This window comes from Pollicipes pollicipes, unplaced genomic scaffold, assembly GCF_011947565.3.
Source record: "Pollicipes pollicipes isolate AB1234 unplaced genomic scaffold, Ppol_2.1 Scaffold_4295;HRSCAF=5057_pilon_pilon_pilon, whole genome shotgun sequence".
Taxonomy (NCBI): domain Eukaryota; kingdom Metazoa; phylum Arthropoda; class Thecostraca; order Pollicipedomorpha; family Pollicipedidae; genus Pollicipes; species Pollicipes pollicipes.
Window position 1 is genome coordinate 16,298,764 of NW_023596461.1, and position 15,916 is coordinate 16,314,679.

The 15,916-nt window shown below is 49.7% G+C and overlaps 1 protein-coding gene across 1 annotated transcript in view; it reads right to left on the minus strand.

Annotated features, from left to right (window-relative positions):
- Positions 1 to 3,607: 3,607 nt before the first annotated feature.
- The window catches only part of LOC119097217 (corticotropin-releasing factor receptor 1), a 28,053-nt gene continuing 15,744 nt past the window's right edge, over positions 3,608 to 15,916 (minus strand). Inside the window, exons 5-7 of the mRNA XM_037220271.1 lie at positions 7,702 to 7,837; positions 4,333 to 4,537; positions 3,608 to 3,648 (exon numbers count right to left, since the gene is read on the minus strand). Of these exons, the coding sequence (XP_037076166.1) occupies positions 3,608 to 3,648; positions 4,333 to 4,537; positions 7,702 to 7,837 (382 nt within the window). The remainder of the gene's footprint in view (positions 3,649 to 4,332; positions 4,538 to 7,701; positions 7,838 to 15,916) is intronic.

The window sequence follows — 15,916 nt, forward strand, 5'->3', positions numbered from 1 at the left end:
ACATCTCATATCGTTTGGCTTAATTAGATTCCGGAATTTAAGTGGAGTGATGATTCCATAACTGAAGTAGAGTGATAACTTCATAAGTGAAGTGGTGATGGGGAATTGCCTGCCGAGCCCTTGATATGTTGCTGTCGTTATTTTACTGGCCACGACCATTTCTTCACGAAGCCTTTTCTGTATAACCGGTGTCCAAGCACGGCACCTCATGACCACCTTGCGTTATGAAGGTGCGGCATCTGCTTCGGTCATAGTGCCCCGTGATAAGAATAGATTTGCATAGATAAAACAGAAGAAATGGGGCTTTAATCCTCGGAGAAAAACCAGGGGAACGGAGATATAATGTGTTGATATTTCGGCAACATGTCTTTATCGAAACGAATAGCAGGAGCGAAGTAACTTCTGTTATTCGTTTCGTTCAAGGCATCCTGCCGAAATATCAACATATTTATATCTTCATCTCTTTCTTTTCTCGCATTCTCGCTTTTCTCGCACGCATGAAACAGATATATTATAAAATATTCCATATTCCACGCAAGAATATGCGGTTTCCTATGAAACAAACGTACCATGTCTACACATTAAGATCAACCTAGCGAGCCATTCATTCTGGAAACAGCCGGTAGATCTGGTGCGACCCAGAGGGACATGCAATAAGGGCTAGCCCGGGTAATGTCCTAGGATGAGGTCGTTTCCAGAGTGAATGACCTTAACACGGCTCTTGGGACTCTTGCCGCGACACCATCCGGGAGGTATTGGTCGCCTACCCATTTTCTGAGGACAGGATCGATACTAGAATTATTTTTAAACGTAAGAGTTGTCTCAAGCAATGAAAGACGCAGTCAGGGGTGGTGATTTTTTGTCGCCGACCGAACTTCTGCGCACAAAATTGTCGCCAGCAGTTGTAACGCGACACCATACGCCAAGAAATGGCAAGGACGTCCATGCCCAGCAGCGTAGCAGCTCGGGTGTCATATGTGTTTTTCAGAAAGCCATGAACTGCACACGGGCTTAATGCGGGTTACTACGCGCTTTGAGTGCACAAGATTTCTGCGCTGTGTAGCCTTTCAGACACCAAGTGGCAGGCGAATGACAGCTGAGCGACGCGCGGCTCCCTGGCAAACGACACCTCCGTCCGGACCACTTCGATTTCGTTTTAACTTCAGCGCGCGATGGAAGGCGTCAGCGGCCGTTATACGTTTATTTTACACACAGCATACACCTACGGCTAGCACATGTTGGCCCACTCGCAGGTGGGTCGCTGGCGACACATCGGCGGCCCGACACAGCGCCACGGCCGCCGCGCCGTTGCCGCGGACGGCAGAGGCGGCGGGGCGGGGCTCGGGCACACTCCCCATGTGCGGAGCCCCGCCTGGCCCCGCGCGCGAAGCGCCGTCCCGGCTCGGCCGCGCCGGAGCCCGCGGCTGCCGCCGGACCGCCGGGCGCCCGGGGGGACAGGCCGCCGCTCGCGCAGGAGCCCGCGGCTGCCGGGGACCGGGCGGGGCCGGGACAGGCCGTCGTCCGCGCAGGATCCCGCGGCTGCCGCCGACCGCCGGGCGGCCGGACCGGGACGGGCCGTCGCTCGCGCAGGATCCCGCGGCGGCCGCCTTACGGCCGGGCCGGGACAGGCCGTCGCCGCGCAGGATCCCGCGGCTGCCGCCGGACCGCGGCACAGCCGGGCCGGCACAGGCCGTCGCTCGCGCAAGAGCCCGCGGCGGCCGTCATACGGCCGGGCCGGGACAGGCCGTCGCTCGCGCAGGAGCCCGCGGCTGCCGCCTGGGCGCCGCACGGCCGGGCCGGGACAGACCGTCAGCAGACAGCTGCCGGCTCCGTCCGGAGGTACACTAACGGGTTTTAGAGAACATTTGGATACGTGCCTTGGTAATTGGCTGTGTGTTTGAGTGCAGCAAACAGAACTGAACGCTCCGATTAGCTGCAGTGAGCTGACAAACTGCCCAATGAAGTGTGGCAGTGAGAGCGGAGCGGAGCGGAAGCGAGCACATGATCTAATTATGATCATCCGAGAGGACCCCCGGGGTAGGCATGTAAGCAAACATTCAACAGACCTGGTGCAATTGGGCACCCGAAAGCCTCTCAGACCTTGAGCCGTGGTGTGATGCATTTTCGTGCTGAACAAGTTTAGTTGACTGCAGAGCGCAAATCGGTAATAGATGCCCTTACTATAACATGCTCCGCCAGTTCAGTTCGCAATCCTTTGCCCACTTTGGCTATGGGTTTTAGAAAGACACTAAGCGAATTCGTCATTGTGTGCACAGTACGCTACACGTACGTGGCCTGCCCGCTATTGAGGCTGTTCAATGGCACAGCATGATTACCAATGATCCGTCAGGCCTCATGTTCTATACGACATAAGTAACTACTCCATGACCACCTATATAAACCGGATAATTTCACAATGACTTGGTCGCGCGGTGTACGGAAGTTAACATTCATAATATTGATATTGCGGCATGTTCCCTTTATATCCTTGTGTCCTTCCATCATAAACGAAGTATTTAGGACGCATGATGACGGCAAATAGCAGCCAATGTTCTATACCAAAACAATGGCACGTGGCAGTATGTGGAGAAGAGATAGTTAACCTTCACTAACAACCAACGCCGGAGGAGAGCCTGTCGTCGCTCGCGCAGCGACAACTGCGTCCGCGTGCAGTGATCAGAGGCGGTCATATACATAGCAAGAGATGCGACAGTCCTCTGCCTCGTCGCGAAACGCTCGCAGCACCAACAATAAGAGAATAGGCCAGCGACAGTCGGCAAGACGTGGCCACGTGACAAAATGGTGGTCAGGCCGGACAGACAGGTGAATAGGGGCTCCTACTTGGCAGGCCTCGAATCCAAAACGACGCAACGTCATTCACTAAGCTGGGCTTACGTTTGATTACGGTACCAGAGCAAACAACAAAGGCTTTCTCTTGCCGGTCAGTGGAGGGCTGAATACAAAGTGGGGCATATCTACATGATTGAAGTCCAATATCGGCATAGTGGTGGCCACCCCTCGCCACTTAATATGATTGGCTTCGCCATAGAGCACTGCCATAGCTGAATTTGCATTTATGTTTCGGTTCTCAAGTCGAGTTACCGCAAGCCAAGCGGGCAAAAGTCTTTTGTCGCTAAATGGACTGCAAATACTGAGGTTGCGCGGTATTATATTAAAACAAGACTGACAGTAAAAACTACGACAGAGCTGGAAAGGTGGGGAAGGAAAAAGGATTTATGTATAAGTACCTATTGCGCAAGGCCAGAGAGTCCAATATTCGACGTAACTGCAGGCGGACACCGCCCTACCGCGCACCCCAGCCATATCTGTCCCACTTGCCAGCGGACGACACGACTAGAAGCAGCCCCGCTCGCCCACCCCTCACAAGAGAAAAAGACATCGACGGCCGAGGCTGCCTCACAAGTCTGCACATCATATCCAACAAAGACAACACCAAACGTCAACGGGGGACGCGAGGCGGTCGCTGCCATGAAGCATATTCGATTAACGGGCACCACCGCAGGGTTCCTGGCTTGAGTCGCTTGCGTTATCGTCATCAGCGTCCACATTTCCCCGGCGGGTAACCACACGTGACCGTTCCTGTCGCTCACAGGCGCACGCGAGGCGCGCTGCGTACCGACACCGCGTCTGGCGAGGCGCACTGTGCATACTGTGACAACTGTGATAACTGATAACGTTCAGCGCAGCACGACACGGAGAACATTCAGGGCTCATGATCTTCTCTCAGCGCACAATTCGTCAGTCAGGTTAATGGGGACGGGAAGCGAAGCAATGGGATCACGTTGCCCATCTAGGGTTGAGTTAAGCCCCGAGTTAGAGGGAGAAACATAGCGATTCCCCAGAGTATTCAGGCTCTATTTCTCCCCCGAAGATCGAGCCGTTGCTTCACTGTCATTCAAGACCATTCCACCTCACGGTGTGCAACCCGGGATATCCACCGTCCGTGCCTCCGCCACATCACAGAGAAAATGACGTATTGGTGATTCTGCCTTTTTCCATCGAGGCAGACGCGTCACCCGGCATTCGTTCGTCGCAGAGCGGTGGTCTCTGATATTGAGCCATCAGAAGCAGCAGCAATCTCAGACCTCAGTTCACTACAGCGAGCGGCGGCCACAGGCCTCGCTGCATCGCAGTGAGCGGCGATGTCAAATCTGAGCCCAACAAAGACGGCGGAGAGCTCAGATCTCAGTTCAACCCAATGGGCGGCGGTCTCAGATCTCGGTTCAACCGGAGGGTGGCGGTCTCAGATCTCGGTCTCGCCCTGCGGCTGGCAGCCCGGCCAGCTGCTGGCAGCGTTGGCAGCTGCCGGGCTCGTCTCCCTGCAGCTGGTGGTCCACTTCTGCTGTCGGCAACACAGCCGGTCGGCCTGTGACACGAACATGGTTGACGTGCGACACGAGTTCTTGGGAGACCACCGGTTGCTGCTCCGCATCGCCATTACCCGGTAGTACTTTTTCTTGATGGCTATGCGCACCTCCGAATTCAGGAAACAATACAGGATCGAGACGAATATTCCCTGAAAGACAGCGCAAACAGTTAACCCAACGATGAAACGTACGTTTAGGAATCTGAAGCGAATCAAAGAGCTTTCATGAGGATTAGAGGGATCTCGCTTATTAGTACGTCTTCTTCCACCCACTCACGTCGTTAAGAGTTTTCTTGTGCTTAAAAGCAACATCGTAATAGGGGTTTGTAGCCATTTTCGCAGTTTTACATTAATCCCAGGTAAACATGCTGAAACCTAATTGCATCATTATTACAGTCACTCTGTTTGATGTGGCCGCAGTCATTTGAGTTGTCTAGATTCATTTATTACCGTCTTCCGTCCCAATCCATTCCCTGTGAGCTGCGGTCAAGTACATCACTGGCGCGCTCAACCTCAAGTTGTTGAGGAAAAGTTGTGATGCACTCGTAATAACACCTAATTCGGCCTAATTGGTGAAAGTTTCTCCGCCTTGTTCGCTTTGTTTACAGCAGAGACCGGCATTCAGCTGCCGCTGGCATAACGCGGCAAAGAGCAGTCTGCCAGAGCGAACTTCGCGCCACGAACGCTGGTTGACGGAAAAGACAGGAGGCCGGAGTGGCCATTAGAGTTAGGATGCATTGAAACTCAACAGCCCATGCATGACGGCAAAGAACTCGTGCACAAAGGCATGGCCTTTCGATGTTAAGATTCTACTCAACGTGCGACTTCTAAAAGAAAGTAACACGCGAGTGACACGTAAGCACAACGTCATACCGCAATTGTTGCTTTAGCTGTTGCAGGCTTATTTTGCAAGTCCGTGACTACGCGTGTTTAGGGCAACTTCACAAGCATCGTGAAAGTACATGCGCCAAAATGTTCATGAGAGTCGCAGGCGTCATAGTTAATGACTAGACCTCGTTGAATGCTAGGACCTGAACGCCTCTCCTTTGAGACCGACTCAGCGCTAAAATCGGCCTGACTTCTGAGAACACTATTACCTGACACTCAGCGGCATCCGTGTCTTCGGTGGTGCGGGGATGGATCGAAGGGCGGCTCCAGAGGTGGGGACGGGACCAGGGACGGACTAAAGGCGCGGAACTCTATATGTGTTTGTGGAACAAAGGATGGAGTCACGAGGGGAGCGTGAAATTGAAAGGCCCCCAACACGCAGAGCACGAAACGCTCGGTTACTGCCGACTATTACCATAAAACGGCTGGCTGCGTGTTGTAGCAAACTTGAACCTGCGCTATGCGTGTTCGTGACTAAGGTGTAATGCATCCATCGTTCATGGCAAGACAGCTTAATCTAAGAGATCGGGCGTGACGATAAGAATATTGTCGCATTCCATAAATAGATGCTCATTCTACCGATTCATCTGACATCTTGATATCTGCAAGAAAGGCTTCCAGCTCCCAATGTTTCGGTGTTGTGAGTTGGGAGTGCTTACACTGATTAATCGACATTCAGTATACCCGCAATTATACAGACCCTTTGGTATAATAAAAGTTGATAACTCAGCATAAGAACTTTGATCTGTTAATATCATCGGATATCGCTCATTTTGTCGGGAGGTCTCGGTACAGTGCAACTAAGCTACAATAACCACGCGAATTTCTACTTGAACTTTAGCCTTTTGAGAGGGCACTGGCGCCTCCAAGCCCGGCAGCGCGTTAAGCGGCACCTAATTTACAACATAAAAACACCTAAGATCATAGCGCTGCTGCGAGTTCAAAAAAACAAAACATGACAAAATTTGTCCGTTCTTTTACATTTGTAGTTCTCGAAAAGACGCTCATATCGTCCACAAAATCTATCTCGAGAATTTTTTTGAAAGGCCAATAGAATACGCCATCACAATTGCCAACACGTTCCCAAAACTGGTCTCACTGTTACCATCCTCCAAGGAAAATGTCCTTTGATTGCAAGAAACAATGCAGTGTGCAATGTGCACATAAATATATCAATGTGTAGGGTGCTCTTGGAAATGCTAAATATCGAACAATAACACGAATACGGTGGCCGGGGATGGGGGAGGGGCGGCCCCCCCCCCCCCCCCCCCCAACGCCAGAAAAAGCCTAGCGTTCGCCTCTCCAAACCAGGGAAAATTAGCCTTGACCGCAAGGGGCGCCACATAACAACACAAAAATTGAGCTCGAGAATAACTGTCATGGTAACTAATCAGCTGAAACAGCGCCCTCCCCATCCCCGCGTAACCCCCCCCCCCCCCTTCCGTGAGTTCACGTGGCCATAAGCGGATATGAGATAGGCCAAAAATCAACCTTTGGGCTTGTTTGACGTAAGTAATGTAGTGCGTGGCATGTGACACGCTGTCAGCTTCACTGGTGTCAAGCATGATTTGCAGCTGCCGTTTTTCGATTTGCTAAAGGCTGTGCGACTATTTATGCGCTGCAGCCCCTCAAAGTTCGGTCCATAACTCACAGGCCATGACACCACGTCCTATTAGCCGCACACTATTTTGTCCTCGTTGTTTCCACACAGAGTGACCAAAGCTGTTAAAGGTTTAGGGGTTTGATCGATGCGCTACATCCAGATCTAACAGACTGCCAGCTATATTGTTGATTGAAAGCAATCCACATGGCCACCGTAAAGCCAGCGAGATGACAAATTCCCCAAGGTTTTGTTGGTCATTCAAGTCAGCAACGCAAGCCTGGATCTGAACACTACGACCCGAGTTCGCCTCTTGTGAGTCTCCCTTTTGAAACGGAATTACAATCGGGTACTTAAGAGGTGTCTACACACAGATGGGGTGTTCTCACGAGTGTTAAGCTGCGGTTGCTATCGAGGCCGGGCGGGGCCGAGGCGTAATTCCCGGAAATTGCCAGGAGTTAAAATACGCCCCGTGCCGCGGCAGGGCGTGGCGTGGCGACTTGACAAGATCACGCCAGATTTATGGCTGCGGATGACACGAGATTGGACAGCGAAGTGCTGTGATTTACGCTCCCCCATTCAAGCGGTCTGCATGATAAATCCCTCGCCTAATGACGAGGCACGAGCTGCAGACATCGGTCCCAGTCCACGGTGACAAATGTGATGGGCTCACCAGCACCACTGCAGGCCGGAGCTGCGAGTGGGCATCAGTCGGCGCTTATTGGCGAGAAAGCGAGCTTCTGCTGGTAGCATCATTCCCGCCCATCACGACTGCAGCATTTGGACACTTCGCAGCTGGAAAGCACCTCAAAACTACTGGACTAACCTGCAGGGAGTGGAGCACCGAGTTGGTGATGAGGTACACCTGGTAGCGCGAGTCCTTTTCCGAAGGCCGGATGAAGAAGAAGAGGTTGGTGATGCCCAGAAGTGGAAACAGAATCGCCGTCGCTTTGATGGCTTTCCTGGAAGGGTTCGCTAGGTTACTGTCCACCACCTCGGACCGGCAGAGAGTATTGATAACGTACTAGCATGCAGCAGCAGTGTAGTGTAGGGCAGGGTAGGGCATCTTCGTGTGGTGTAGCAGAAAGTCATTGAGCAGCCTCTGCAGCAACGCGTGCCTACTGTACAAAAGGCAATGTTGCTAGCCTAGCAATGCGCCGAGAGGAACATAATTGCCACGGGTGTGAACACAATTCGATTTGTTTGGAACTCAAATGTGTTACAGGTGACAGGTTATGATGAGCAAAAGGTAGCTAAACTCCAAATTGCTGTGCTCAGGGCAAGCACAGAAACATAGCAATGGACGTGAACGACATCAAGATAATGCAAAATGCAAGGTATGCAATAACACAGAAGTTACAAAACACACAATGCGCTGGCAGGTAACAGGAAAAGAAACGCGTGAGATCCCACAAAATCGGATAGATTCATAAATTCAAAGCATTGAGCATCTGAAAGTTCTTTCATCTTCGGTTGGATGACTTTGTGTCGCAGTGCCACGGACAAACGTTGAACTAGCGAACTAACTGATTTATGCCTCTCGCGTGTTTGATCGCTGTTTTTTTCGAGAAACGATCATACTACTTCTTATGCACTATTGTTTTGTTGGTTGGACATGACACGTTTGTGTATGGTGTCAGAATGGATGTTGACACGCTTCCTTTTTAAATCACCTTATCCTCGAAGCATTCGCAAAATCTTTAGTAGCGGACATCTGTTCGCACGTTTCATTTCCGTACGTTTCTGTTAGTACGTTTCATTTCCGTACGTTTCTGTTCGTACGTTTCATTTCAGCGGACATCTGTTCGTACGTTTCATTTCAGACGTCTCATGCCGGGTGAGCCGCAGTCGCAGCCGCTACAGGCCACAGCTGTCCGATACTTCCGAGAGCCAAATCATAGCACCCGGTCAACGTCAGTGTGTGAACGCAGTCGTAATGCACTAATGTACAAGTAAAGTAAGACAGCGCCGACAATCCACTTGCGCATTGGAATGCTCTTCTTTCCAAACGACACATCCATCCCATGGTAAGTTCATAAATGCAAATGGAATGGTTCGTAGCATGTCCGATATCAACGGTTTTTCCTCTACTTCCGAGTCTCGGGTGCGGTGTTGCTATTGCTATTGCTAACGTTGCAAGTGTCAAGCGAAACAACAGCAGACATGAAACAAGGAGACGATACGTGAAACGGTTGGATCCAATCGTTTCCGGCTGGATCCGTATCCACACGAAAGTCGTAAAATAGCCTAAGCGTTAGATCGCCGGCGGCCATTTGCCACAATCACAGGAGCTGTTCGGCCAGCGATTGCCGCTGCCCCGTCGGGCACTGATATGTCGGCGTTGTAAGGAAGGATGACCAGTTGAGTCCGAGTCGCTCATTGCGTCAGTATGACCTGGGTCGTTCCAGGGCCGTGTAGGTTGGAAACAGAATCATGGAACAAATTGGTCGGGTGGGACGATTTTCTTGGTGTGGAGGATGTGCTCTAAATGCTGCTGGATGTCAAAAGAAACTGGACAGATTGGCGCGTGGCTGAACCTGCCTACGAATATCGCCTTCATGCATGGGTGCGCCAGCTGCGCTGACAGCGGGAGACGGGTCGGCCAGCTCCTGCAGCAGCATCCGGAGGGGGGGGGAGGGGGGGGGGGGAGCCGCGCACAAGTCAAGGAGAAGATGGGTTGCATCAGACGATGGCGCTGCATTTAACGTGGAGCGATGATAGTAAGACAGATCACTTAGGATCACAGAGCCACGATCTTTCAGTGGGTGTTTGGAATTCATCGCAAGCGCACCTTCTGCCTCTACCTAACCTCTGTCCAACCGAACCACGTCAGGTCATGTTGTAGTAAGACAGGTCACTTAGGATCACAGAACCACGATATTTCAGTGGGTATTTGGAACTCATAGCAACCTGATACAATACAAGATAATGCACGTTTAGTTTGAGTGCGAAGTGCTAGAACTGGTATTGCAAGACCATCTCGGGTAACGCTAGGTGCAAAATGCATTTTCCGATGGTACGATGCGGGTGTGGGCGTGAATAGCAGAGAACATCGCCAATGTACATCATGAATGCGTAGTAACAGCCGATGCGTAATTCTTCATCCAACAGAATCCCCAGATAGCTATTCCTGCTCACTTTCATCATCGCTCCCATTAGAGAAACAACTTTGTTTTTACCATTACTACCACCGTTATTGCGACCGCTTTCGGGACAAAGGGAAGCATGCGCGTGGAAAGGGAAAAGATGCTCGCCATTCAGCGGCGTTGGGTAAACGTTTAAGAGCCAGCCAGTCTTCTCGCCCGACTGACAGACAAGTCAGGTGGCAGCTAACGGTAGGTATTGTCCTGGCCCAGGGCGGGACAATACCTACAATGCCATAGCATTGTATGGCGCTAACGCCATCCTGTGCGCCCAAAATGACGGAAGCAAAATAATCCCGTGGCTCTCAACGGCACAAGTTGGATGTCGTGCTCGGGCACGCGTGACTTACTTTCACAGATATACTTCAAACCATCTACACAGAGAGTTTTCTGATCAGAAGACCCCCCCATACCAGCCACTCGAACCATTCGAGGCAATTTCCGGAAAAAAGCACATGCTCTACTTCTATGTAACCTTTGAAGCGAACTGGTGCATTGTGTACACCTAGAAGAGAGAGAAAAAGAGTTTTAGCCTGAGAGAGATCGGTAATGGTGATGGGACGGTATGATTCGGTGTGCTGTGTATGGGTTAGCCGATCTCATTGGCCCTCTTTACGGTGTATGAAATGCTGATGGGAAAAATCGACATGCATGGACGCATCTACGTTAATGCCAAATATACCGTCAGCAGGTGCGAAAGCAATCAGTCTCAGAAAGACGTAGTTATCGCAAAGAACCGTTTCACCGATTGACACTAGCGGCTTCCGAAAGGGCCTCCCCGTTGGTATCGTGGATATTGCGAATAAACTCATTTGCATTCATGAACTTTACCAAGTGCTGGGTGAGTCGTGCTGCGAAGAGAGAGAGAGAGAGAGAGAGAGAGAGAGAGAGAAAACAGCATGCTCGGTGAAAGCGTGCAAGCATAATGAAAGCATGCATTTCAATAGCGCATGGTACGCATAAATAACAATAATCCTTTCCAAATACTATCAGTGAAGTGGTATTAACTACAACAGATGTACATTTTGAGCTCAATGCTAGGGCGATACCTTTGGAGTGGGTTTTAGCTACAGAAAAGGCGTGGATGCTCTTGACCGCAGACTACAATGAAGGACAGCTCCACATCTTTCTCCTTCAAAGGATTTGGATTTCGTTGAGAGCGGAAACGGTGCGGTGCAACAGCAGAAAGATTGGATTATGCTGGGAGCTGTCGCTAAACGTGTAAGGTTCCGACAGAAAGTTCTGAAACTGCTCGTCTCCCCAGCTATTGCTTAAGAACACCGCTGGGACCGTGCCTCCTGTGGTGGAAAAGCACCTAAGCAACGTCCTGGCCATCGATTTCCTATGGCAATGCTCCTTCGGGGATAATGGGCTTGCAGAACAGAGTATCCCATCACTTCATGCAAACATGAACAGACGGCAAGATAAATGTGGTACCTGGAATAGCTACCTTTAAAACAGAAACTGGGGCAGGTGGTAAACATTGCTTAAAGGAAGGGTTCTACATTTGTGAGGGGATTTTGAACTGATGAAGCCATCTTGAAGATCATTCGGTGTAACTCACATCCTGCCTTTCTTAAGACCTACACCACTCTTGTTACTGTGCTACACGCTTGCGAGGATGTACAGACTATTTCATGCAGACTTTTTCAAGTTCACCCAGCAATCCATGACGTCATAACAACGTAATTGTAACAATGCCATCTAATCTGCTATGCGGCGTTCGGGGCCATTTATGATATAACTTCCAGTCGTTAACATCTGGCCGTGACCACAATCTCCAGACATGACAGCCGTCAATTGGCTCTCAATTAATGTTGTGCAAGGCACGATGACCAAATCCAACAACGACACATTGAGGAGCACATCTACTAGAGAAGCTGTGTTGTCTACAGCAATTTTTTCCACTCTGGAGTGTACCAATAGATATAAGTAAGCTTATTTCATCTTATGTGATGCTTCCTTCAATATATTCAAATGTGGGACAATCTCTACTATCATATGGCAAATCGGTGCACCAGACAAAGACTTTACAGTAAGACTTCCATGCCCATAACCGTCCTGCGTCCGCACATTTCTACCCGCTGCCACTTTCGCTCGTTATTACCTCCAAGACGTCACCACCTCTTCGCCACGCCGTTCGGCATCTCTCCCATGGCTCCGCTTTATGTGCACTGATGCTCCATAAAGCTTTTGCAATATTTATGCACGCGCGTTTACTGCTTCCGATCTCCTATCATTTCAGTGCGGTTAGATCAAGAGGAACTGTGGCCAATAAGCGCTGTAACATTTGGCTTGCAGCTTTCGAAACATAACATGGGTTGAACAGATGGTTTCTGAAACTGTCCAATAATGGGTGCTTGCGTGCTAACGAATGTTTACTAGCGCCCGCTTGGTTACCAGCACCAAATCGTTGCTGGATACAGGTCACATGGTCGGTGCCTGCATCTGGCTGAAAATGTTGGAATGTGCGCCTGGAGTCGCGTGTCACGCACGATGACACGTGTCCCGTAGGATGACATGTGTCGCGCACGACAGGTATGCGTCACGCGCGGCAGGTACATGTCACGCACGACAGGCAGTCCAGTCAGCATCAGCTTATACCACAACATGCAGACTGAACGGTCATGCTCACCGTGCAGATATAAATAACATCGCTCTTTTCATCACTTTTCGATTGCTTTTAACGTGGTGATGAAATTGCAAACACGTAGCCAATGAGAGGCCTCCGCCTATTCAGGCTTAAGCCGGTGGAGTGCTTCCTTCACGATTTACACAACCATGACACAAAAACCTCTTTGTCCACGAGATTCAGCTAGCGCGCTCTTGGCGGACCGAATCGATTCTTCGACTCAATCAATCTACATTCGAAATGACGAGTTCTGCGAAAAGACCGAAACTCGTTGGACGTTTTAAGGGAGATGCGGTGGAATAAACTACGTTCTGAAATGCTTCACACCGGCTGCAGAAACTTTGTTTTGTTTTGTTTGCTAAGTGAAACAGATGCCTTTTCAGAAGCCAATCCGTACCTCGATGACTTTTCTCTTCCTTGTGGTTCAGCAATGCCAGCGTCAAATGGCAAACATTGACAAAAGTGTAGCGACACACAAAGCGGGCCACACAGCGCAAAATTAAATCACTCGCAGTGATTTACACGTTTTGAGGCTTGCTTATCAACATCATCAGATAAAAAATGACACAAACAAACTAATAAAAAACGCAGTTTAAAATATGCGTTGCTTCAAACCTGCGACACCCCAATATCCAAACTCACGAGCGCGGTGATCGATTCAAGCCTGGCTGGCGAACGAGGCCTGACGTGTTGTGCGTCCGTTGGCCATCAATTGCGGCCGTGTCCTACGGCTCTGGCCAAGTACAGACCGACCAGCTTGCAAAACAGCTGACCCCGGCGGGCCGACAGAAAAACATCGTCGTATCCACATATACTGCGGCATTCGCAGACGGAAGCACGCTCGCAATCCGCGGAACAATGAGCATGCCGCCGTGTTATATTCATTTTAAGCCGTTTGTGACCCAGATGAAACTTGGAAAAGTTCCTCGCATTTCTGAGGCTTTAAAATACTTTCGTTGATTAGGCCGTGTCATTGGATGTTTTTTCCAAACCACGGTGGAAATATGATATTTTGATTACACTGGCATGTGAAGACTAGGTGTGCAAAACGTGCTTCGGAAGAAACACCCCGAATATGCATCAGACGATTAAATAATATATCTTATCGACCACAAACCCACCATGGCGGCCAAATGTGCGTCCACTCAGATGTCTGCAAAACGTCGCATCATGTTTCCCTATGCAGTTCCCGAATTCGTAGGGACGGGGGCTACACACGCGCGCGCGCGACACACGCACACACACACACACACACACACACACACACACACACATATATATATATATATATATATATATATATATATATATATATATATATATATATATATATATATGCATGTATTTAGGCAGCATGCTTTCCTAAATGCAGGTTTGTTATAAGTAAGGGCAAGTGTACATACAAACAAGTGTACAAGTGGTTTCTTGCGCGCTTGATCGACCGTTCGAACTAAATCCTCCCTTAAACTACGTCACGCATTCTTTTTCTGATGGGAATGGCTTAAGAAGGTGTAAAAGTTTGTTTGGATATGACTTTAGAATCAGTGCGTATCCAGTTAGGTCAGGGTGAAGGAGTATTTCACGGTGGGTCTTGCGCATATGCTGGTCCGACACTCACCCCTGCCAGGTGCATCGTCACGCGTCGTGATAGATGTATCAAGATCATGTGTTTTGTTGGGGTTTCCATTCATTCAAAAGTAGACTGTATTTGAGTGACCTACGTTTTAGACTGCAACCTATTTCTATGCGTACAACTATTTTATCTCGCTCTCAGCACGATGGTTAACACACGGGTACCCCTTATGAGGTCAGTTGTCGATAACCCCAAAAGTCAATGCCTCAATAGTGTCAATAAACGGGCATATCTTGGTGAGGAAATATCATAGTTATCCTTGTTTCGCGCAGTATTACACCAACAGGGCGGAGATCGTTGTAGGGTGGTAAACGAACAGTGTTCACAGAAACACGTGCGTGACTTTAAAGCTACCATGCGTCTTTCCTCTTTCAAGCTTTATTTGGTGTTGTCGCATGATGTGTCCGCTTAAAAGCAGCGAGCACCATACAAGAGGCTCACGCTGATCCTTCCATGAAATTGTGGCGATTGTGACGGTGTCGAATGATGTTTTTATTATAATCAGGTAGAAGGCTGAAATGTTTGGTACATTTTGGTGATAGACAAATGCCGCAAATTGATAGACAAATCGGTGGTAGACAACTTTTGCCCATTCCACTCTTCCTTCTTATTTGTAGCACAGCACTGTTATCTCAGCGCTTAAAATCTACTTCAGTGCATCAGAAATGCCCCTGTCCTGGTGCTTTGATTGCTGCTCTCTAAGCAACATCGCTGGTGGTAGTCAAGCGATGTTACATATTAGATGACACTGGCATGCCATTGTAAGCACACTTAACGTATAGGTCTAGAATAACGGTGAGAGGCCCAAATGCATATTGCAATAATACGGATTTGTATTTACGTGCAAATGGCGTGTCAACATTGTAGCACAGCGGGCATCTGCTGACTGAAACGTGGCAGGGCGGAGTGGTCGGGGCTGTTGGCTGATAATTTGGGAAATGTTGCGTCTCTATCCAACCTTGCCACCACTGAAACCGCTACGACCCATCCTTGAAATGCCCCGATGCTGTGTCACGGAGGCACCCTTCCGTTGTCCACACGGAAAACTCTACCTTCAAATAGATGATGTCGCAATGAGGCCACCACTCGGATTCTTGTTTGTCAGTATGAACATGTGCTGGCAGGCGAACCATGTCCCCAAAAACCTGAACCTTGAATCGCACATACAGTGCAGATATGCCGATGGCATACATGCTGACATCAGACGGAGGTTCCGCCTTTTTTAACTGTAGGCTGCTATGCGGCGGCAATCGTTATTACGATTTACAATTGACCTGAATGTCGCCAACCATTTCCATGTTTTGACATTGATGTGGATGCAAATATCGGGCCTGTGGTGACGAAGGTGCACCGTAAGCCATTTGATACTGGCAAATGCATCAACGCGGCTGGCGAATGCTCAGAGCGTTATCACACGGCCGTCACCCGTTCGTTCGCACGACGCGCTCTAAAATATTGCTCCAGCTGCAGCACGCACGCACTGTTGCACTCCGGCGCGCACCACACCACAAACTTTAGCGGTGCAGGTAATTCTTCATTAATAACAGCGTTTCGAACAGCGCAATCAGCCAAGACGCAAGGATTACTTTGAATCGACAAACCCTAAAAAACCGACAAGATGCCAACACATCAA